This window comes from Oryctolagus cuniculus, chromosome 17, assembly GCF_051225735.1.
Source record: "Oryctolagus cuniculus isolate XC-2025 breed Fujian yellow rabbit chromosome 17, ASM5122573v1, whole genome shotgun sequence".
Classification (NCBI taxonomy): Eukaryota; Metazoa; Chordata; class Mammalia; order Lagomorpha; family Leporidae; genus Oryctolagus; species Oryctolagus cuniculus.
The window spans coordinates 23,930,236-23,954,353 of NC_142883.1; the positions used below are offsets into that span (position 1 = coordinate 23,930,236).

The window sequence follows — 24,118 nt, forward strand, 5'->3', positions numbered from 1 at the left end:
AGGAGCCATGCCACCCCCCTAAATGATACAGCCCCAAGACTTCACATCCCCGCTCTGTGGGAGGCTTGGATCCTCTGCAAAACCCTAGCCTCCCCCCCCCCCCCCCCCCCCGCCGGGAACGGCAAGCTCCCACGCTGACTGCAGGGGAAGTGCCCAAGGTGCGATTCTCGAAGGCTGGGAGTGCCGCTGTGCAGAGCGGGATCGGACCGTCTTCGGCGACATGCGTTTCTCCACGCCACACCGACCCCGCAACACCACTTCCAGAAAAGCTCAGTGTCTGCCTCCTTCTCGAGGCCACTGAAGCTCTTCCCTCTGGACTTTCTGCGGCCAGGGCTCAGGCCCCGCAGCTCCCAGCTCCGTTTTTGCAGACTCTGCCGTCACTCCCGAAACAAGGCACGCCTCTGAGCTGCGCGTGGCAAAATAGCTCTCCCGATTAACACCTGCACTATGTTTCAGGAAAAGCCTTTCCAAACTGTGATGTTGCACTCCTGCAACAGTCCCAGGGAGGAGGCACAGTCAGCAGGCAGCTCAGAGGGGACGGCAGACCTGGGTTCGCCTCTCCGGCCCCGCTATCAGCGAGGACTTGGCCATTCATTTTGGGTGCTTCCTCTCTGCCCAGACACAGAACACTACCCAGGTACCCAAGGGCGGACTTTCGGCAGAGCGAGGCATTTCATTTAGCCCGTCGCCACAGCCTCTTACCTGCACTGTGGAGAAGAAACCACCAACAGCTCTCCCCTGGGCAGCCACCCACCCCCAGGACCCCGCAGCAGAGGTTGCCAGCTTCAAAAGCAGTCGAGATATTTTGGGGCTGGTGTTGTGGCACAGCAGGGTAAATCACCACTTGTGACACTGGCATCCCATATGGGCACCTGCTTCCAATCTGGCTCCCTGCTCATGTGCCTGGGAAGGCAGCAGAAGACGGCCCATGTGCTTGGGTCCCTGCCACCCATGTGGGAGACCCGGATGCAGTTCCTGGCTCCTGGTTTCAGTCTGGCCCAGCCCTGGCCATTGCAGCCAACTGAGGAATGAACCAGTAGATAGAGGATCTCCCTCTATTTATTTGAAAGAGTCAAGATATTTCAAAACAAAAATCCCAGTTTCTGGCTTTTCTTGGAGGCAGAGCTGGTGTAATGTCCGGAGTGGAGCACGGGTTTGTGCCCAGTGCCTGTGCCACAGTCCCCGTACTGCCGGGAGCAGGCTGTGACGTTCCGTGGCTGGCCCAGAACAGCCGAATTTGTACCCATTCTCTGCTCACACAGGCCAAGTCCCAGGCACAGGGCATCCCACCACTGCGACCTGCAACACCAAGACGTGCGCTGAGTGTGCGTGGGTGTGTTCTGGAGAACTCTGTGTAGGTGAGGAAACTAGGCCCGCCCCTCCGACGCACGTAGGGGAGCTGCTCCCAGAGGTGAAGGGGTGAAGGGCTTTGTTCCCTCAGACCCTTCCATTAGGCCCCTCCTCCCTACTGTCTGCTCCCTCCCACTCTCCTCTCTGACTCATTCATTCATTTACTCATTCATTCACTGGCTCAGAATTTTTTTTTTTTAAGATTCACTTATTTTGAAAGATTTATATATAGAGATCTTCCATCCACTGATTCACTCCCTAGTTGGCCCCAGCAAGCCGGGATCCAGGTGCTCCAACAGGGTTCCCCACGGGGGTGCAGGGGCCCAAGCACTTGAGCCATTCTCCGCTGCTTTCCCAGGCGCATTAGCAGGGAGCTGGATTGCAAGTGGAGCAGCCGGGACTCAAACCAGCGCCCATATGGGATGCTGGCGCTGCAGGTGGAAGCTTAACTTCTACACCACAGCACTGGCCCCCAAATAAACAAACTTTAAAGCGGGGAAGCCCAGCAGGTGTCACGTGGGGTGCTCCGTTTCCCTATCACAGCGCCTGGATCCAAGTCCCAGCTATGCTTCTGACGCTGACGTGCACGCTGGGAGGAGGCAGGAGATGGCTCAAGTACTTGGCTCCTGCCAGCCATGAGGGAGAGCCAGGTTGAGTCCCAGGCTTCTGGAACTCGGGGAGCGAACGAGTGGACGGAAGATCTCTCTCGATCTGACCCTGCCTTTCAACTAAAGATAAATAAAGATGTGTGTGGCCGGCGCCGCGGCTCACTAGGCTAATCCTCCGCCTAGCGGCGCCGGCACACCGGGTTCTAGTCCCGGTCGGGGCGCCGGATTCTGTCCCGGTTGCCCCTCTTCCAGGCCAGCCCTCTGCTGTGGCCAGGGAGTGCAGTGGAGGATGGCCCAGGTGCTTGGGCCCTGCACCCCATGGGAGACCAGGAAAAGCACCTGGCTCCTGGCTCCTGCCATCGGATCAGCGCGGTGCGCCGGCCGCAGCGCGCCGGCCGCGGCGGCCATTGGAGGGTGAACCAACGGCAAAGGAAGACCTTTCTCTCTGTCTCTCTCTCTCACTGTCCACTCTGCCTGTCAAAAAAAAAAAAAAAAAAAAAAAAAAAGATGTGTGTGAGCGCTTTTGTCCACAGACATTTGTTTAGATCCACTTTCCTACTGGTGTTTTAATTCAACATTTAACTTATTAATTCACTCAATGTATTAATGTGCTAATCGAATCTCATCAATTTGATTCCTGTTTAACCAAAAGAACCCAGGAGAGCTGGAGCCGAGAGAACTGCTGCCTGCTGGAATGCAGGCAGGACAGCCCGAGGGGAAGCAGCCATCCTGGGCCACAGAGGGAAAGGCCACGCTGTTTACACAGCCGTGGCTCTGCAAACGCTACTCACAGCTCAACAACTTAGTCAACTGGGATTACGCTGTGTTTCTCTCTCAGCTTAAGAAAAATATAAACAAAGTTGGCTTTTATCTGCTTGGCTTTCCTATGTCCTTATACTGATTGTATTCTCCACCAACTACCAGAAGTGTAAGATCTCCCTCCAGGGTCCATGTCGTCTTATTTCTTGGCCACCTCCGTCCTAGGCATCTGTCCTCCTGCCATGGTTTCCAACGGCTGCTCTCCCGGCCTGCGGCCAGGCCGCCGTCCCCTTCGGCCATGCCTTCAGTGGCATCCGGAGATGGTCTGTACTTCCCACCCGTGGGGAACATCCTGCCTCCTACAGCAAGTCTCCCTGCTCCTTGTTTTGGTGCACCACACCCTCCAGTAGCTTCCCAAGAAAGGCCACACGGACAGGTAGTAAAAACCTTACCCTGAATTCACAATTTGGCTAATTTATAAAACTATCCGTCATAAATCATTTGCAAGTCTTCCACCATGGTCTTAGTCACAAGGCAGGAGCAGACCCAGGATTGAAACCCAGGCACTCGGACATGGGATATAAGTGTCCCAAGTGGTGGCTCTCACCACTATGCCAAATGCTGGTCTCTGGGGCCACACTGTGGTGTAGCAGGTAAAGCCTGGTAAAGCCTGCAGTGCTGGCATCCCATATGGGTGCTGGTTCGAGTCCTGGCTGCTCCAGTTCCAGTCCAGCTCTCTGCTATGGCCTGGGAAAGCAGTAGAAGATGGCCCAAGTCCTTGGGCCCCTGCACCCGTGTGGGAGACCTGGACGAAGCTCCTGGCTCCTGGCTTCGGATCAGCGAAACTCTGGCCATGTGGCCTCTCTCTGCCTCTGCCTCTCTGTAACTCTTTCAAATAAATAAATAAATAAATAAATCTTTAAAAAAAATGCTGGTCCTTGGGAGAGTAGATTTTAAGTGTTCTGAAGATAAAATATAGTAAGTATGCAAGGTAATGCATACGCCATTCCACCATGTGCACATATTTTACAATGCCATTTTGTATGATAAATACCAGTTTTTATTTGTCAAAAAAAAAAAAGTCAGGATTTTAAAAAGGTCACTGGCAGGTCAAGGAAAAAGAGAAGTAATGATTTTACAATGGCCACCCCAAGAATCGGCCTGGGAGAGGCAGTCTGTCTGGAGTCAGCACGGCCCCTGGTATCAAAGCATTGGGAAATACAGATAGCTGGAGTTAGGAGGAGCTGGAGCCAGTGTCGAACCCAGGGGTTGCATTGCAATACAGGACTTGGACATCCTAACTGCTGGCACAGACTGTCTAACAAGGGACAAGACGGCACTGAGGACGGTGCCCACAGCAGCAGACCAGCCACGTCCACGTCCACGCCCACGCCCACGGGAAAAGTGAACGCTGGCCGTGCCCTAATGGAAGACGGGGGATTCACAGCAGAAGCAGCAGCGGACAGCACGTGCGGCTCGGGGGGCTCTGACTGAAGAACTAAAGCGGGGCACGCTCTGCCCGATGGGCGCCGGCACCCGAGTCACAACGCCGCACACAGGAGCAGGGCTTTCAGCGGCATCAGTGTCTCCTTGAAGAAGCTGTAAAGGGAGCGGAAACGCGGCTGTGCCAGAGTGATCCCGAAGACGGAGCACAGGCACAGCAGTGGCTACCGGCACGGGACGAGGCCCAGTGACAGTCAAAGCAAACCGCTGGCCAGCAAGGACAGCACGACAGCGCTTCGGGATGCTCGAGGCACTTTGCTCATGACCTTCCGGAGTGCTGACGAGCAATGACGCACGCAGTGGCAGAGTGCTCTGAGAAAGCCGGCCCGGCTGCGGCAGGAAAACACCCAGGAGGCTTCACCCGGGCCCTGTTCCCCCGCTCTGCTCCTGCTCATTCCCCCCATCAACAAGGACAATTCTGCAGGAGTTTTGATGGGAAATCCACCCATCCAGGCATTCCCCTGACAGGCCTGGACCGTCCCCCTCTGACTTCTGTGTCCTAACATTAAAAAAATCTTTAATGGCACAGGTGTCGTGGTGCAGAGGGGTAAGCTGCCATCTGGGACACCTGACCCCTTATCGGAGTGTCTCGGATCGAGTCCTGCACCCCTTCAGATCCACCTGCCAGTTAATGTGCCTGGGAGGCAGCAGATGATGGTCCCAGTACTTGCATTCCTGCCACCTGTGTGGGAGACCCAGCTGGCGTTCTTGGCTTCTGGCTACAACTCTTCCTAGACCTGGCTGCGGTGGGCATTTGGGGAGTGAGCCAACTTAACCTGCGATGCCACAATGCCAAGCCCTGATTCCAAGTGTCTGGAACTTAATGGAGTTTATGCTGAAAAAACAATTTATATTTTTATATTTATTTTTTTTTAAAAATTTATATATTTATTTGAAAGGCAGAGTTAGAGACAAAGAGAGAGAGGAATAGTCAGAGAGAGAGAGAGAGATCTTCCATCCTCTGGTTCACTCCCCAGATGACTACAACAGCAGGAGCTGGGCTGGTCCAAAGTCAGGAGCCAGAAGTTTCATCCAGGTCTCCCATGTGGGTACAGGGACCCAAGCACTTGGGCCATCCTCTGCTACTTTCCTGGGCACATTAGCAGGGAGCTGGATCAGAAAGTGGAGCAGCTGGAACTTGAACCGGCACCCATATGGGAATTCCTGCACTGTAGGTGGCAGCTTTACCAGCTATGCCACAGGGCCAGCCCCATATTTCTTTCTTTCTTTCTTTTTTTTTTTTTTTTTTGACAGGCAGAGTGGACAGTGAGAGAGAGAGACAGAGAGAAAGGTCTTCCTTTGCCATTGGTTCACCCTCCAATGGCCACCGCGGCCGGTGCACCGCGCTGATCCGATGGCAGGAGCCAGGTGCTTCTCCTGGTCTCCCATGGGGTGCAGGGCCCAAGCACTTGGGCCATCCTCCACTGCACTCCCGGGCCATAGCAGAGAGCTGGCCTGCAAGAGGGGCAACCGGGACAGAATCAGGCACCCCGACCAGGACTAGAACCTGGGGTACCGGCGCCACAGGCGGAGGATTAGCCAAGTGAGCCATGACGCCGGCCAAAAAAAATAAATCTTTAAAAAAATTAAATAAATGAAAACCACACACAAAGCTATCAGAATGGCTAAAATGACAAAGACAACACTAAGTGTGGCTGAGGATACACTGTGACTGGAATGCACACAAGTACACAGCTGGCGGGGCTGTAACTGGTGCAAGGGGCAGGGCAGGCACTGGGCGCAGCAGCTGAGCCGCCACTGGGGACGCCCACATCCCATATCTGCGTGCTGGGGTCCCAGGCCCAGTTCCGCCCCTGCATTCCAGGGTGTGTGGCAGCAGCACCCTCTCCCCAGGTCACGTCAATCAAACTGTCTGCAGGAGGGCTGGCCATTCGTCTTAGTGCTTGAGAGGCCCATGATCTCACTCCCAGTCCCAGCTTCCTCCTAGCTCACCCTGGGAGGTAGCAGGTGATGGCTTAAGTGGTTGAGTCCTGTCAGTCCTCTGGAAGACCCAGACTGGTTCCTGTCTCCTGTTCTCAGTCTGGCCCAGCCCTGGCTGTTGAGGGATGTGAGGAATAAATCCGAGGGTGGGAGAGCTCTCTGTCTCTCAAATAAATAAATAAAAATTATTTTAAAGAAATGGTACAACCATCTTGCAGAACAGGTTGCAATTCTTTAATAAAAATTTAACTGTGACATATAACCTAATAATTTCTTTTTATTAAAAAAGATTTATTTATTGGACAGGTAGAGTTACAGACAGTGAGAGGGAGAGACAGAGACACAGTTCTTCCATCTGCTGGTTCAAATGGCCGCAATGGATGGAGCTGAGCCGATCCAAAGCCAGGAGCCAGGAGCTTCTTTGGGGTTTCCCACATGGGTGCAGGGCCCCAGCACTTGGGCCATCTTCTACTGCTTCCCCAGGCCACAGCAGAGAGCTGGATCAGAAGAGGAGTACCAGCGCCCATATGGGATGCCGGCGTCCCAGGCGGAAGATTAACCTACGCACCACAGCACCGGCCCCCTGGTCATTTCGCTTAGCCATTTGTCCAAGAAGAATGAGAACGCTTGTGCATCCAATGGCTGCTACCATGAATGTTCATGACAACTTTATTCATCATGGTCCCCAGTGGCAACAGCCCAGTGTGCATCACCGGATGAACAGTGTGTGGTGCACCCAAGCAATGGGACATAGTGAAAAGGAATGAACTCCTGACACACCCAACAATGTGCAGTAGCTCAAAAAAACACTGAGCAGCAGCCAGGACTATCTCCCGCACAATTCTATTTACACAAAATCCTAAACACAAAATTAAAAACATGTCTGAAAGTGGACCATGGCTAAGGAAGGCGAGCAATTGGCCACCAAGGAGTGTATGCTGTGGTGCTGGCACACTTGTTCTCAAGGAAAGAGCCCTAATCTGTAGCACTTACTGACTTCGCTGCTATAAACACACCCGCAGGGCCAACCGTGAGCTACTAATGCAACATCAGCCGTGTAGACCTGGGAGGAAACGAACACGATTGACTTAGCTGGTACCAGCCAGCCCTAGCACATGACCAGAGAAAGGCACAAAGGTGACGAAAGGGGCAGATGTGGGCCCATATTGGAGCGCCTGTTCAAATTCTGACTGCTCCACTTCTGATCCAGCTTCCTGCTGATGTGTCCTGGGAGGCAGTGGATGACGGCTCAAGCACTTGAGTCCCTGTCACTCACATGGGAGACTTGGATGCAGTTCTAGGTTCCCAGCTTTGGCCCGGCCCAGCCCCACCTGCTGTGAGCATTTGAAGAATGAACCAGTAGATGGAAGATCTCTCTTTCTCCCTCTCTGTTGCACCGCTTTTCAAAGAAATCTGTTTGTTTAAGATTTATTTATTGGGGCCGGCGCTGTGGCTCATTAGGCTAATCCTCCGCCTTGCGGTGCCAGCACACCGGGTTCTAGTCCTGGTCGGGGCGCCGGATTCTTTCCTGGTTGCCCCTCTTGCAGGCCAGCTCTCTGCTGTGGCCCGGGAAGGCAGTGGAGGATGGCCCAAGTGCTTGGGCCCTGCACCCCATGGGAGACCAGGAGAAGTACCTGGCTCCTGCCATCGGATCAGCGCAGTGCACTGGCCACAGTGCACTGGCCGCGGCAGCTGTTGGAGGGTGAACCAACGGCAAAAGGAAGACCTTTCTCTCTGTCTCTCTCTCTCACTGTCCACTCTGCCTGTCAAAAAAAAAAAAAAAAAAGATTTATTTATTGGAAAGACAGAGGTACAGAGGAGAGAGAGAGAGAGATATCCTTCACCCACAGGCCCTCTCCCCAAATGGCTGCAACAGCTGAAGCTGGGCTGGTCTGATGCCAGGAGCCAGGAGCTTCTTTTCCCACACGGGTGCAGGGGGTCCAGGCACTTGGGTCATCTACTGCTTTCCCAGGTGACTCATCAGGGAGCTGGATCATAAGTGGAGCAGCAGAGTCTTGAACCAGCATCCATATGAGATGCCAGCACTGCAGGTGGCGGCTTTACCAGCTACACCACAGTGCTGGCCCCAAATAAATCTTTTTTGGAAAAACGGTAATGAAAAAAGTTCTAAATCTTGATTATGTCACTAGTGCATGAGTTTCTACATTTCTCAAAACTTGACAAACTGTACCCCAAAGATGGTGTACTTCATTGCATAAAACTTGAATTTCTAAAATCACTGGTTATGTTTCAAATGAAATACTGTGTTAGCAACATTCATCCACAATGTCCATGTATTTGATATAATAGAGTGCAGCCATTCAAACAATTTAGGAGGCTTTTAGCAACCTGGCAAAATACCCTGCTGTATGTCTGCTTTGTGACAAAGGTAGAATAAAAAAATTTATTTTTCAGCATACGGTTGGTTGCCTATTTGTACTTTGTAGGTTGCTGGGTAACGTCTGGCTTTTTCAAAGCAGTGTCATCAGCTACTTGTTTGTTTTGTATTAAGAAGCAGAATGGTGGAAGGCCCAGAACCTGCAGCTGGACTGCCTGGGTTAGGGTTCAAATCCCAGGGGTCACTTCCCAGCTGGGTGACTTTGTGTGCACTAACCAGTGTCTTTGTACCTTAGTTCCTTGGTTGTACAAAGGGCATGACAATAGCACCCCCTCCAAAGGGTAGTTGTGAGGATTAAATGAGTTAATATCTGTGAAGAGCTTAGAAGAGGACAAAGAGGAAGTGCCTTATAAACATTTGCTATTATTTTCAGGAGGACAATAGAAATGCTGACTATGTGCTACACAGGTAAGCACTCTTACAAGCTCCGTAAAGAGCTATAACAGTGGTTTTCAACTGCAGGGACATTTTGCAATGTCTAGAAACAGGGAGCCAGCTCTCATCTGCTGGTTCACTCCCCAAATGCCCACAGAGGCCTGGACTGGGGCTGCCCAAAGCTGGGAGCCAGGAACTCAATCTAGGTCTCCATGTGGGTGGCAGGAATCCAACGACCTGAGCCATCACCACTGCCTCTCAGGGTCTGCATTAGCAGGAAGCTGGAGTCAGGAGCCAGAGTCTAGTACCAAACCCAAGTACTCTGACATGGAATACAAGTATCTTAATCCCTAAGCCAAATGGCCATGCCCACTGGAGCACTGGAGACATTTTGTTTATATATATATATATATATATATATATATATATATATATATATTGACAGGCAGAATGGACAGTGAGAGAGAGAGACAGAGAGAAAGGTCTTCCTTTTGCCGTTGGTTCACCCTCCAATGGCTGCCGCGGCCAGCGCGCTGCGGCTGGTGCACTGCGCTGATCCGATGGCAGGAGCCAGGTACTTCTCCTGGTCTCCCATGGGGTGCAGGGCCCAAGCACTTGGGCCATCCTCCACTGCACTCCCTGGCCACAGCAGAGAGCTGGCCTGCAAGAGGGGCAACCAGGAAAGAATCCGGCGCCCCGACCGGGACTAGAACCCGGTGTGCTGGCACCACAAGGCGGAGGATTAGCCTAGTGAGCCACAGCGCCGGCCTATATATTTTTAAAGATTTCTTTTATTTATTTGAAAGGCAGAGTTACAGAGATCTTCTATCTGCTGGTTCACCTCCAAAATGGCCACAACAGCCGGGGTGAGCCAGGCCAAAGACAGAAGCCAGGAACTCCATCCAGGTCCCATGTGGGTAGCAAGGGCCCAAACAACTAGGCCGTCTTCTGCTGCCTTCCCAGGCGCATTAACAGGGAGCTGGATAAGAAGTAGAGTGGCCGGGATTCGAACCAGCACTCCTATGGGACACCTGCATCATATGTGGAGGCTTAACTGGCTGTGCCACAACGCAAGTACCCCGGAGACAGTTCTCGTTGTCACGACTTGGGGGAGAACGCTGCTGCTACACTCCCTGCAATGCAGGAAGAGGTCCCCCAACCCGACAAAGAAGGATTTGGTCCCAAATTATCAATGTGGAGGCCGAGAAGCCCTGAGTTAGAGTCCATTCAGGAACACAAAATGTACGTGCAGATCATCAAAATCGACCAAGTCCTCAACTAAATAAAGAAGAAGAAGAGAAAGAAGAACAGAAAGTGATCAGAGGAGCCCTGGCCCAGAGTACAGGATTCTCTGTGACACCTGGCCAGGAAGAGGGGCCTCAGTGAGCCCTGGGTTTTGTGATGACATGGACATGCTTCAGTGGGTTTCAATTTTTAGCTTCTTCTATGACACTTTTTTTTTTTTAAGCTAAATCACAGTTAACGGCTACACTTATTTCTGTGTTGCACTAGCTATGTGAACATGTATTCCAAACTAGTTTAAATATGTTTGATTGATGATACTGTTTTTTTTTTTAATACTTATTTATTTATTTGAAAGATAGAGTTACAGAGAGGCAGAGGCAGAGAGAGAGGTCTTCCATCCGCTGGTTCATTCCCCATATGGTCGCAACAGACGGAGCTGCACAAAGCCAGGAGCCAGGAGCTTCTCCCAGGTCTCCTACATGGGTGCAGGGGCCCAACATCTTGGTCCATCTTCTACTGCTTTCCCAAGTCATAGCAGACAGCTGGATTGGAAGTGGAGCAGCAGGACTTGAACTGGCGCCCATATGGGATGCCGGCACTGCAGGCGGCAGCTTTACTGGCTATACCACGGTGCCGACCCAACGTTGTTTTATTTTTTTTAATTTATTTTTTAAAAAACATTTATTTATTTGAAAGTCAGAGTTACAGAAAGAGAAGGCCCAATATTGTTTTAATGCAAACTGGAGGGTGGGCTGACTTAAAATCCTCAGCTATCTGCTTTATCAGAGGTAACAAAGATGGGAATAGTTCAGTTTTCATTTAAAATTGAATACTCTGGGGGCAGGCTTTGTACCTGGGGGGTAAGGTGCTGCCTGGGACACTGGCATCCCATATCAGAGTGCAGGTTCCCATCCCAGCTGCTCTGCTTCGGATCCAGCTGCCTGCTAATGTGCCTGGGAAGGCAGCAGATGATGGCTCAAATCCTTCAGTTTCTACCACCCACGGGGGAGAACCAGATGGAGTCCCTGGTTGCTGGCTTTGGTCTGGGCCATCCCTGGCTGTTGCAGACATTCGGGGAGTAACCAGTGGATGGAAGACCTCTCAGCTTCTCTGTAGCATGCTGCCTTCCAAAGAAATAAAGCTTTAAAATAAAAAATATAATTAAGTAGTCTGGAGGATGATATGCCCCTATGGTGGACATAATTTAAGGTCACAGTTGATTTCTGTTCTCCCCTAACCCTTTTTTTTTTTTTTTTTTTTTGAGAGGCAGAGACAGACACAGAGAGCTCCTATCCATTGGTTCACTCCCCAAATGTCTGCAGCGGCTGGGGCCGAGCCAGGCCAAAATCAGGAGTCTGGAATTCAATCCAGGTCTTCCACATGGGTGGCAGGGATCCAACCACTTGAACCATAACCTCACGCCTCTCAGGGTATACATTTGCAAGAAGCTGGGCAGGAAATTAGAGTAGCCAGGACTTGAACAAGGCCCTCAGATATGGGACGTGGGCATCCCAAGTGGCAACCAACTGCTGGACTAAACACCTGTCCCCTGCAGAACTTTTTAAACTGAGATCTCATGCCTACAGCTGAGTGCACACAATGCACTAACCTTAAGTGTATGGCTTGACGGATTTTTCACACATATGCCTACAGTCTTACAGCTTGCTTTGTTGTACTTTGCAATGTACTGTAACATTTTCCACATGATCAGGTGGTCCTGAACAGCATCTCTTTTAATGTTTAATTAGAATTATATAGTATATTTATAATTCTACATTTATAATAATCTATCACACAAATGTATTATCACTTATCTAACCAATCCACCCTTGGTAGAAATTTAGGTTTCTGATGGCCACCAACTGCCTTCGTTTTCTATGGCTGCTTTATAAGCGACCACACCTTTAGGGGCTGACGTCTCCAGTACTGTGTCCCTGTGGAGGGCTCCAGGGGAGGCTGTGGCACTCCATGGTTGGTGGCCCCACCTCCCTGCCCTCTGCTTCTGTCATCACAAGGCCTCCAACTCTCACCCTCTTGTAAGGAACTCATCATTAGACACACTCAGGTAATCCAGGACAACCCCTCATCGCAACCCCCTTAACTTAAGCATGCCTGCTAATTCCCTTCTGCCCCATAAGATAACCTATCCCCCAGGCCCAGAGATTAGCACATGGCCAACCAGGGGGATGGGGCACAGAATTCAGATTCGCCCAACTATAAACTGTCTACTCCTCTGTTTATTTCCCTACCTCTTGCTGTTCCTTCTCATTTCCCTCTTACTCTTTTTAAACAATGTTTCACTTACTTATCTGAGAGGCAGAGACATGGCAGGAAAGAGAGAGAGTTTCCAAATGGTGACTCCCTTACCAGATGCTCACAGTGACCAGGGCCGGGCTGGGCCAGGGCTGCGCTGGGAGCTGGGGACTCAATCCAGGTCTCCCTCGGGGGTGGCAGAACCCAGTTCCGCGAGCCATCACACTGCTTTCCAGGCCTGCACTAACAGGAAGCTGGAGTGGGCCTAGCAGTGATGAGCACTTCTGCAGGAGACAGCGAGGGGCTGGCCTGCGGGTACCGACGGTTTGTGTGGACACCAGAGCGGCTAACACGGCAAAGCAGAGTGGCGCTGTTCCTCAGCAACGTGAACAAAGCAGAGCCACCTGTCAGGGGCAGGAAGGCACGCTGCCCGGGCTGCTCTGCACGCTTCATCCACGTGACAAGTATCTGGGCACCTACTGTATGCCACGCCCCCTTCTAAGCAAGACAGTAAAAAAAAAGGTAACTTCAGGTAGCGAGAGGTGTTCTGAAGATAAAAGAGTCCCGGGGCCAGCGCTGTGGCACAGCGGGTTAACACCCTGGCCTGAGTGCTGACATCCCCTGTGAGCACTGGTTCGAGACCCGGCTGCTCCACTTCTGATCCAGCTCTCTGCTGTGGCCTGGGAAAGCAGTGGAAGATGGCCCAAGTCCTTAGGCCCCTGCATCCACGTGGGAGACCCAGGGGAGGCTCCTGACTCCTGGCTTTGGATAGGTGCAGCTCTGGCCATTGCGGCCAATTGGGGAGTGAACCAGCAGATGGAAGACCTCTCTCGCTCTCGCTGTACCTCTCCTTCTCTCTGTGTAACTCTGACTTTCAAATAAATAAATAAATCTTTAAAAAAACACAAAAAACAAAAAAAAAAAAAACACAGAGTCCTGTCAACAAGAGTGTCTGGGAGAAAGGGGCGGTGCTGTGGTATGTTAGCTTTAAGCCTCCGCCTGCAGTGTCGGCATCCCATATGGTGCCGGTTCGAGTCCCGGCTGCTCCATTTCTGACCCAGCTCTCTGCTATAGCCTGGGGAAGTGGTAGAATATGGCCCAAGTCCTTGGGCCCCTGCACCCACCAGAAAAAGCTCCTGGCTCCTGGCTTTGGATCAGCTCAGCCCCAGCCGTTGCAGCCATTTGGGGAGTGAACCAGCAGATGGAAGACCTCTCTCTATCTCTCTTCTGTAATTCTGCCTTTCAAATAAACAAATAAATCTTTCTTTCTTTTTTTTTTTTTTTTTTTTTGACAGGCAGAGTGGACAGTGAGAGAGAGAGACAGAGAGAAAGGTCTTCCTTTGCCGCTGGTTCACCCTCCAATGGCCGCCGCGGCCCGCGCGCTGCGGCCGGTGCACCGCACTGATCTGATGGCAGGAGCCAGGAGCCAGGTGCTTCTCCTGGTCTCCCATGGGGTGCAGGGCCCAAGTACTCGGGCCATCCTCCACTGCACTCCCGGGCCACAGCAGAGAGCTGGCCTGGAAGAGGGGCAACCGGGACAGAATCCGGTGCCCCGACCGGGACTAGAACCCGGTGTGCTGGCACCACAAGGCGGAGGATTATCCTAGTGAGCCGCGGCGCCGGCCAACAAATAAATCTTTCTTAAAAAAAAAAAAAAAAAAAAAAAAAAGAGTATCTAGGGGACAATCTTAGATTGGTGGTCAGGGAAGGCCTCTGCAGAGCAACACTGGGCGTGAGACAGGAGCCAGCCCCGAGAAGCCCAAACGCCGAGGGCTTGTGACCCACACACGAGGCTGGTCAAGGGACAGAAAGAGGGCAGCAGGCTAGACGGCGAGGGAAACAGGTGGGAGGGCAGAGAGGCATCTGAAGACAATCGGCTCCGCTCCAAGTGGTGGCGATGAAAGAGCAGTGGGTCTCAGCCACTCTCCTGGGCACGCTCTCCTTCCCAAATGCCACGGACATTCTCCTGAACGTCATGTTCACCTCCCTGCGTCCTCAGCGCTAGTGTGGTTGAGGCCCTCTGGGGTTCAGTGGGCTTAGCTCCTCCCACACCAGTGCTGTGGGCCGCTGGGGGGGGGGGCTGGATAAGGTGGTTGGGGCTGTCTCGTCCCCGCTCCGATTCTCAATTCTCGGCTTACCAGACACTGGGGAGTGCTGACTGGTGCAGGCTAAGAAGCTTGGTCAGGTTCAAACAGCAGATGTGCCAGCGTAAGACTGAAATCCAGTTTTCTTCTCCTTCATTTCACAATCAGCTCGTTTTTCCCTAAGTAAAATATGTTTTGGTCATAAATGTTGCAGACATCCAGAAAGGCACAGACAGTGACATCCCCACTCACATGACCCGTACATAGCTCAAGAAATGCACCCTCCCATCCCACCACCCGGGAGACACTGCAAGTGGTGTCGCCACGCCTCTCAGTGCAAAGCGAGATCCAGGCGGCCCCAGCAACACTACCCTCTTCTTCCACCCAATCACCAAGTCCCATTAACTTTCCCTCTACCCCCTGCTTCCACACCTCTCTGGAGTACACCTCTACTCGTCCCCCTTCCCATCCGATCTCCTCCTGGCAACCACTGTCCTTAGAACCTTGCACCAGCTCCCCTTCGCTCTTAGGATACAGAACAAGCCAGGTTTCAGCTGCCCTCGCCCCCACTCAGCACTCCAGCTCAGTCCCTTGCCCCTGTTTGGGGAACACTGACCCTCTGCAGTTGTGTGTGACCCCCAAGTTCCTCCCACCCCAGAGACTCCGCACACACACATCCTCCCTCGTTCACCTCCAGAACTCTGCCCCCTTCATGGGGACCTTCCTTGGCCAGTGTCACTTTTACAACTTTACATGGTTGTGGGATTAATTGATTAACGTTAATTTTCCCTAACAGGCCAAGGACCTGGAGCCAGTACTTCACAGAAAATAAAAGCTGGATAGTAACCAGTGCCCGTGTTAATACATTCATGTGAGCTCACTGTGGACCTTCCCCAACCCTAAGAAGTAGGTACACCTATCAGCTCCATTTTACATACAAGGAAAGGGAGTCACACAAGCTAAGAAGGACGGAGCTGGGCTGTGCACTCAACATTCAGCCCGTGGTGCCTTCCTAGCACTTCTAGAAGGCACAAGGGGCGGAGTACTCCAGATAGGGTCTAATCAGCACCAGGAGTGGCCTCTGCTCACTTCAACATCACGTCGCCTGAGTCTGAGCAAGGGTCTCATGCTTGGCACTGTTGTGAGAAGTTCCGATCTTCCCAGCATTTTATTCCAGCTACTCTGCAACTCATTGGCCTCACGGGTAGTACAATGACTGAGGGTGAGATGGAAGCGGTGGCCCAGCAAGCTGCCGGAGGGCGGGCCAGTGCTAGCTGGGGTGAACCGACCTGCACCGTCTGGACCGTGAGCCATCCACAGGCCCCGGTTTCCATGGCTGTCCCTCACTCAACCTTCACTGACTCCTCCCAGAGTTCCACACCTGGGGCAGTTGTGCCACGGTGAGAAGATGCGGTGAGAAGATGCGGCAGAGGCTGGGGTTAGGGCTCAGCTCCGGGGAGTCAGCAGTCACGGGGGGGGGGGGGGGGGGGCTGGGGAGCGGCCTCAGAGCCGCGAAGATGGTTCCAGCGGAGCCAGGCGTAGTTGGCTAAGCTTCCCCAGTTCTCCCGAAGGACTTCCTCCGAGGTTTCCCGAGGGTGGCAGGTGGAGCGCGATTATTTCACAAGCTCAGGATATACAACGGAGCTGAAGCCAGTTACATCCAACCCATCCTAGATCCATACGCTGAAAATTTACGCTTAGGAAATCAACCTGGAGCCCACCTGCCAATACTGGAGAAGCCAAGAAACCCGACACACATGTTCTCTATGTGCATTTTCCTACCAAGGGGGTGGGGGGGAGGGCTTGAGTTTTTCCCAGGACTCTGAACTTTCCAAGGCCAAGAACCGCGGAGCTTTTGGCCTATGCACATTCTTTGACTCGAGGATGTGCGTGTACAAGGGTACCCTGCAGGGTGAACGAAACACTTCTACTTCAAGTACCCGGTAGCTATGGACAGGGATCTAACGGGAGTCTCTTAGCCCTTCCCTAAGTCAGACTTCAGAACAGGTCTCAAACCCTACGAATGGCCTAAGGGGACTCCTGGAGCGGGGAGGCAAGACGCCTGTAGGGTCAAGGGCAGCCCAGAGTCCCCGAGGACAGCCCTGACCAAGCCGCTAGCCGGCTGCTGCGACTTTGGACAAGTCCCATCCCCTCTGGGTTTACTTTCCACATCTGCACATTGGAAGTTGGACCACATGGTCTTCAAGGTCTTCCCCAGCCGAGAGTCTGGCAACAAGTGGAGTTAGCTCGTCGCCCAAGCAGCTTCCTGTGGGCGCGGTGCCGGACTTTAACGGTCTCCCCCTCCCCCGCTCAGGCCCGCCAAGCCCTCCCTCCCCACGCCCCTCCGAGGGCCTGCGCCTCCCCAACCGCAGCCCGGGCTGCAGGGGCCCAGCCCCGCCCCTTCCCGGGGGCGTCCCAGCGTGCCTCGCGTCGGGGCTCCTACAGCGGCCAGGCGCCTCCCGCCTTTCGGCGCCCCGACCCCGAACTCCTCTCCCGGGCGCCCTATCCTATCAACGTCTAGCACCCCAGCCAATCGCGCGGGCCGCGGGTCTCGCTTTGAGCCCACCCTCCTCCCAGCGCCCAGCCGGTCTGAGCTCAAGGCCTTTACCACGGCGACCCAATCAGTGGCTTGCTCCCGCCTGCCCCACCCCAACTTCCCTCCCCCAGGCCAATCCGCGAGCCGCATTCTCCTGCCCGCCCAGCCAACCCGGGCCTTCAAACTAGCGGGCGAATGGACGCACGGCGGCCCTTCAACGCTGACCGCCTGGCCAATTGGGGATTCCGCGTGGCCAAGGCGGCAGCCAATCGCCGCGGAGCGCGGTGCCGCCGCGGAGAGGTCCGGCCCGAATATCCCTCCGCCTTCCTCCCTCCCTCTCTCTCCCTCCCTGCGCGCCGCCCGTTCACTGACTGCCTCCCTTCCTTCTTTCTCCCTCCGCCACCCGAGCACCAGCCGCGCTCTGAGCTGCCCGTGGGGTCCCTCCCCCGCCGCCAGAGGAGCAGCTGCCGCGCCGCCAGCAGCATTTTAGGAGGGAGGAAGGAAGGAAACGGGAGGAAGGGGAGCCGGAGGGACGACTCTCAGCGAGCCGGTGAATGGGCGTGTGGTGACCCCCGCCCCCCACCCCACCCTCCCTTCCCACCCGACCCCCAACCCCCATCCCCAGTCGGAGCCGCCGCCCGAGAGGCCGGACCGTCGTCTTCGGAGGAGCAGCCGCCGCCGCCACCTCCGCCATGGAGCTGATCACCATCCTCGAGAAGACCGTGTCTCCCGGTAGGACTCGGGGGCCGGGGTCGCGCTGAGGTGAGTTGGGGTGGGGGAGGGGGGAGCCCCGGCCCCTCTGACCCCGCTCCCGTCCCCACTCTCCTCCCCCCAGATCGGCTGGAACTGGAAGCGGCGCAGAAGTTCCTGGAGCGTGCGGCCGTGGAGAACCTGGTGCGTGCCGCCCCGCCGCGCCCCAGCCCGCCGCGTCCCCGTTCCCTGCGTGCGGGGCCTTCCCGCCCTCCCGGAGGCCCAGGCCTCGGGAACCTACCCCGCCCCATCCCGTCCCCCTCCCCCCGCCCCGTCCCCCTCTCCTCCGCGCCCCCCCCGCGCCCGGTCCAACCTAACCCCGCCGTCGGGAAGCCGGTGGGTGTGTCCCGCCCCGGGCCGCGCGGCCGGCCAATGGCGCGGCGCGCCGGGGTGACTGCCGCCCAATCGCCGCGCGGCCTGAGGGCGGCGGTGCAGCGGGAGGGAGAAAGAGCGAGGGGAGGGAAGTTAGGTTGCGCGGCGCTGCGTGTTCAGCAAGGGTGGGGGTTGGGGAGCCGGGCCTAGGGGCCATGTGGAAGCTCGGAGGCCGGCTGCCCGCCCTGCTCTGGCCCAGCCGGCTTCTCCTTCCTGTCCCGGGGGCCCTGCGGCTCTCCCCACTTCTTCCCAGAGCGTTTGCTTTGCTCTGTGCTCCTGGCCAGGCCTGCACCCCCGGCTGCCTCTGAACCCTTCCCATTGGTATTTCTCTCCCTTTCCTGCCTAGTTGGCCCTCTCTTGGGGCTTTTGTGGAGGTCTCCCCGTTTTTCCTGGCCCCGATGACTAGAGACCTCATCGTTAGGGACCTGCGCCCAGGCGACATACTGAGGCTTGTCCTGGAGATCGGGCCTATTTTTAATGAAATAGAGGAAAGTCCTCATTTCTCATTTCCGAAGTCAGGGGGTGCAGGGAAAATGAAGATAGCTCCGCCGGAGGCTGGAGCTCCCTACAAAAATGCAGGATTGATTGGTTGGAACGGTCTGGTGCAGCTTGTTTCCTTCTGCTCCTGCTGGGGGATGGGGAGAAGAGGGAGCGGTGGATGATACTGGACATCTTTTAAAGGTGCGAGGTAGTGAGGGCTAAATAACACTGTAACCAAACGTGTCCTCTGGGGAAGGCACGTCAGCAACAACAAAGTGACAAGGCTTATTTTCTACAAGCTGCGTTTGGCTGTTCTTGTCCTTCCACGTGCCAGTTTTACACCTCTTTTATCTTGAACTTGCCCTACAAAAGATTTTTCCCCTGGTGTAGACCAGTCATTCCATTCAGGGTGTATTCCTGTGTGTGGGTTTGCTGACTTGCAAGCAGCTTTTTCTCTTATTCCTGACATTCTTCAGTGGTGCGTAATTAACACAACTTTTGAAGAATTCTCTCTTGCTGTGATTGCGGCACTTGCCCGTGGTAAGAAAGTGTACTGCGTTTGGCTTTTCCTGTTGTTTGGATGCGGCTTTTTTTTTTTTTTCTTTTTTCTTTTTTTGGTATGGGATAGAATTGTGAAGCAAGTAGCTTGGAACCTGTGGGTTAGAAGATTGTGCTTTTTAGGGATCCACTGTGTTCAGTAGACAGCTCGAGTCTAAGGAGCCCTTGGTGTATTGACTGTTGAGTTAAGCATAGTCATTTTCCTTAAATGACTTGCCTGGACATTTTTGTCTGTTTGGTTTTTTCCTGTTTCTAAGTATCTACTACTTTCCCTTATCGATTGGCTTTTTTCTTTGGTCTCCCTCTGCTGAACACCCCGCAAGTAAAATACAGAGGATTAGGTACCCAAGTCTGCTTCAGGCTTAAGTATTCCATTTTTTATAAGAGATTAACTGCTCCCAGGGGCTCAAACCATCATTCTTTTTGGACTAAGCTTTTTGAAATTCAGAGAAGCAATTTTAATTTCTACCCGTCATAACATTTATTCATTCAACAAATATTTATTGAGTATCAGAGGTGGTTCTGGGTGCTTGGAACGCTTCAGCACACATGAAGAATGTGCTTGTCAGATTTGCTTAAATTCTGGCGATCTGTTAGGGAGATTGGGGCACTGAGGATGATCTTGATAGGAAAATAATGTATCTCCTAAGTAAGTGCTTGGCTACATGCGAAGACGGGTGGCCTCCTTGTATACCAAATAACTTTTATGGGGATCTTGAAGTAGATGGTTTAGAGTTCCTGGTATGTCCCAAAAGTGTGTGCTTCCTGCATCCACCCATGATTTGGGTGCTTGATGAACTTCAGTTATTGAAATCCCAAGAGATTTTCATTGGCCAATGCATGTTCTCTTAACAGCCCACTTTCCTTGTGGAACTGTCCAGAGTGCTAGCAAATCCAGGAAACAGTCAGGTTGCCAGAGTTGCAGCTGGTCTACAAATCAAGAACTCTTTGACATCTAAAGACCCAGACATCAAGGCGCAGTACCAGCAGAGATGGCTCGCCATCGATGCCAATGCCCGACGGGAAGTCAAGAACTATGTAAGTAACGCTCCCTCCTTGTAGTCATGTTGCACAGAACACGTCTTTGTCAGTTTTGTTATTTGCATGGGATAGAGCATGAGATTGTGATAGGTTTCTTTCTGGTACCTAAACTTCACTTGAAAGCTGTAGTTGATTTAAAATTCTTTCTCAACTCAGCTTGTCAAGATGGACTGGAATTCTTTTCAGATGACTGAGGTAGGCGGCAGCAGTTTGGGAAACTTAAATTAGGGACCAGAATTTGTAGCTAACCGCCGATGAACTGGAGTAATGAACACGTTGGTGCTGGGTATCAGGACCGCTCTGGGAGTTTGTTAATCCGTGCGTCCCAAGATCTCCAGACTTTGATTCAGCAAAGCGGAAGTGAAGCTAAGGGTTATTTTCCAAGCTGAATCCCAAGTGATTGCCTGCTGCCGTCCACCAGCACCTTTGTCTTGCTGAACTTCTGTAGGAAATTCTCAGCGTTTGGCAGCTTAGTCCTGGCACTGTGTGAAGTCAGAGGAGAATTCATGATCTCTAGGGTCTTTCAGGCCCAAAGATTCTGAAAAAGGAATGTGGCGTTGATGGTGCTTTTATCTACTTGGCACATTGTAAAAAACTTCCTTTAGGAACACTAGTTTTTTGTTCAGGGCATGGGCAGAATGAGGTGATAAAGTTTGAGGAAGATCGAATGTCTTGTTGCTTTGCATCATGGAGATCCAATGACTTCCTATTTTTGTTTTTTAAACATTTTTAATTAACACATGGTAATGGTGCATGATTCTGGAACACAATACGGTGTTGCAGTCTCTGGAGTGTGTACAGTGTGTGTGATCAGACATCTCCTGCCCACCCCACGTCCCAGCATTGCAGCGCCTCCCCTCCAGCCGTCCAGGCCTGTTTACAGGTCGTGGTGAACCTAGTTCCTCCATTGTGTTGCAGAGCGCTCGGAATTACCGCTTCCATCCACCTGCATTGGTCTGCTTTCTCCCTCCTGGGCTGCAGCTTCAGTCAGACTTGGTTCATACCCATTCAGCCTCAGACATTTGCGACCGTTCACCTTGTTTTTTTCTCCCTTCCTACTTTATGTATTTGACATAGCACTGTTGTTAAAGGTCCAGTCTAGCTGTGTTAGAGAAGAAAACCTTCATGTGGACTCAGTCAGCTGTTACGGGGTCTAGCTGCTGGGGTGGGGTTGGCAGAGATGTTGGCAAACCAGAGAAGGGGGACCACCTTGGGGGTTGGGGTTCAGTGTTAGTTACTAGCTACAAAGCTGGGTACTAAGTGACCTGCCCCAGTCAACAGAGCTGGCCTGGATCTCTGGCAGCTATTCTTTGCCCTGTGCTCATGCCAGGAACAGTTAACTGTTTGCCTTTGAGTGAACTGGTGATTCTTAGTGAGTTCATTGACTGAATTAGCTGATTGTGGCAATGATTAACCCTGGGTCGATCACAGCTCCATCCTTCAGCTGTACTTGTGCCTTCACACTTGACATAGATGCCTGTGTGGTGACCATTTGAAGCAAGACATGTTCCAGGAAGAGTGGACCTTGTTTTAATTGGCCTATCTGATTCTTGGTGTCTGTTGATGAGAACAGGTTTCTGATTTTTGGGCAAACAGAATGAATCCTTTCAGATGGGAAGTTAAGCAGGGGTTCCTTCTTAGGTTTGGTCATATCAGTAACTTAGTTTCTCCATTTAGAGATGTCCTTATTTAACCAGGTCCCTTGGAGTACAGCACAAGTAGACCCCCAGAATGCCAGGTTGTCAATGGTTAGAGGAAGCAGATTTCACACTTCTTGAGGGAGATAGATGTCTTCCCTCAGTAAGGTTAGACAGGTGTGTGCTGTGGGTGACACCCACCTGGATGCCCCAGAGTTGACCTCTTTATGATGTCCCACAGCTCTGACCAGAAAACAAGACCAAACAGCGATTTCTCTCCTGCCACTACAAGGAGCCTGGAATATTAATTTTGTCTCCATCCCTCTCACCTCTCTTGGCTAGTTTCCTACCTTGTGTTGAATGTTGAAATGAGATGTATGACTTGGGACAGTCTGTTTGGAAGTTGGTGGGGGGCACAGAGGGCGGAGGTGGAGCTGTTTCCATGTGTGTTGATTGTGCCTGTGTTGGCTCTGAGGCTGGTTCTTTCTGCATAGTTTTTTCTCCTCCTTTTCTATATTATAGGAAAGAATTCAGACACTGGTATAAGAGGTATAATACGGTAGGTAAAATATGCTCAAATAGTATTAGAAGTTCATATCTTACATGTAACATATTAGTTATTTATGTGTTTATTTTGCAGGTTTTACAAACTTTGGGCACAGAAACTTACCGGCCTAGTTCTGCCTCCCAGTGTGTGGCTGGTATTGCTTGTGCAGAGATCCCAGTAAACCAGTGGCCAGAACTTATTCCCCAGCTAGTGGCCAATGTCACAAACCCCAGCAGCACAGAGCATATGAAAGAGTCCACGTTGGAAGCTATCGGTTACATTTGCCAAGATATAGTAAGTACTTGCCCAATCACTCTGGGGTACGTGCCTCTTTCCTCCAGCAGTGGTATGTGTGGTGTTAGGCTTGTTCTTTTTATTCGAACATGTTGAAAAGCAAGCTACTGTGGAGTTGTGTGGAAGTAGGACTGCTTTATTAATTTAGGCTTGTATGTGTGGTTAGCTAGCTTATCCTCACATAACTAATCATACCCTAAAATAAATGCAGGGGGCACAAAGTCAAAATGGAAATCCATATGTTTAGAGCTTAGATTCTAGACTCGTAAAATGAAGATATCCTCATTGGGAGCATTCTTGACTTGATCCCTTTTGTTAAGATCCTCAGTACATTTTCATATACTGCCTTATGGAAAAATTTGCCAACTCTTGGTATAGTTGGTTTAGCTGTGGAAACCATAACACAGTATTATTATTATACTTATTTATCTTAAGTTATATTTACTTATTTGACAGGCAGAATGACAGGGAGAGATATCCACTGATTCCATTCCCCAGTTACCTGCAAGAGCTGTAGCTGGTCCTGGCCAGGACCCCAAGCCAGGAACTCCATCCAGGTTCTCCCATGTGGGTGGCGGGAACCTAAGTATTTGGGTCATCTGCTGCTTCCCAGGTGCACATTAGCAGGAAGCTGGATTGGAAGTGGAGTTGGACTCAGTCCCGAGGATTCCTGTATGGAATGTAGGCATTCTAAGTGGCAGCTTAACCTGTTATGCCATGATACCTGCCCCACAGAGACAGACTCCCAAATGTCCAGAGCCGCCAGTACTGTGCCAGACTGAAGCCAGGAGCCAGGAACTCCGTCTGGGTCTTTCACATGGAATGGCAGGGGCCCAAGCACTTGGGCCATCTTGCACTGCCCTCCCCAGGCGCATCAGCAGGGAGCTGGATCTGAAGCAGAGCAGCCAGCGCTCGAGCTGGTACGCCTGTGTGGGATATGGCATCACAAGTGGCGGCTTAGCCTTCCGCAGCACAGGATCAGCCCAGCACAGCATCTTAGATGTGGTCCTCTGAAAGGCTTGCTGCTGCTAAGGTTAGAACCCTTGCTGTGTGCTGGCTTAGAGAACCAAGATTTTATGCTCAGGTGTTGGTGCTTGGCGCCCATATTCTGCAGCTTTATGTCATTTGGTACATATGGCCAGGAAAACCCAGCAGACTGCCATCTCCATGTGCACAGAAGAGGAAGAAGCCCAGAGTTGAGATGCCAGTAAGTCAGAGATGAAGTTGACTAACTTGTTTCAGTTCCATTGTGGACTACCAGTGCCATTGAATATTTTGCAGGTGATTTGCAGTGCTGTCCCCACATGGAAATGAGTGGAAAATGATCACAAAGTCAGGAGACTCAAGTGGATTTTGTAGTTAAAAGGACTGCTGATTAGCTGTGATC

At 52.3% G+C, this 24,118-nt stretch overlaps 1 protein-coding gene and 1 non-coding gene across 4 annotated transcripts in view; one reads left to right on the forward strand and one right to left on the reverse strand.

Annotated features, from left to right (window-relative positions):
• Positions 1 to 4,177: 4,177 nt before the first annotated feature.
• LOC103351553 (uncharacterized) lies at positions 4,178 to 17,067 on the reverse strand. Of its 3 annotated transcripts, none has more exons than XR_016224166.1 (3): positions 16,941 to 17,067; positions 14,571 to 14,695; positions 4,178 to 4,316 (listed from the first exon to the last, which is right to left on the reverse strand). It is a non-coding gene; the product is annotated as an uncharacterized LOC103351553 (transcript). The 3 variants fall into 3 exon arrangements; XR_016224167.1 differs by lacking the exon at positions 16,941 to 17,067 and adding an exon at positions 16,680 to 16,810; XR_001795296.4 differs by lacking the exon at positions 16,941 to 17,067 and adding an exon at positions 15,898 to 16,782.
• Positions 17,068 to 17,338: 271 nt separating this feature from the next.
• KPNB1 (karyopherin subunit beta 1) overlaps positions 17,339 to 24,118 on the forward strand; it is a 31,615-nt gene continuing 24,835 nt past the window's right edge. Inside the window, exons 1-4 of the mRNA XM_008271382.5 lie at positions 17,339 to 17,784; positions 17,888 to 17,946; positions 20,068 to 20,250; positions 22,531 to 22,731. Coding sequence (XP_008269604.1) covers positions 17,745 to 17,784; positions 17,888 to 17,946; positions 20,068 to 20,250; positions 22,531 to 22,731 — 483 coding nt within the window. The 5' untranslated portion in view covers positions 17,339 to 17,744. The remainder of the gene's footprint in view (positions 17,785 to 17,887; positions 17,947 to 20,067; positions 20,251 to 22,530; positions 22,732 to 24,118) is intronic.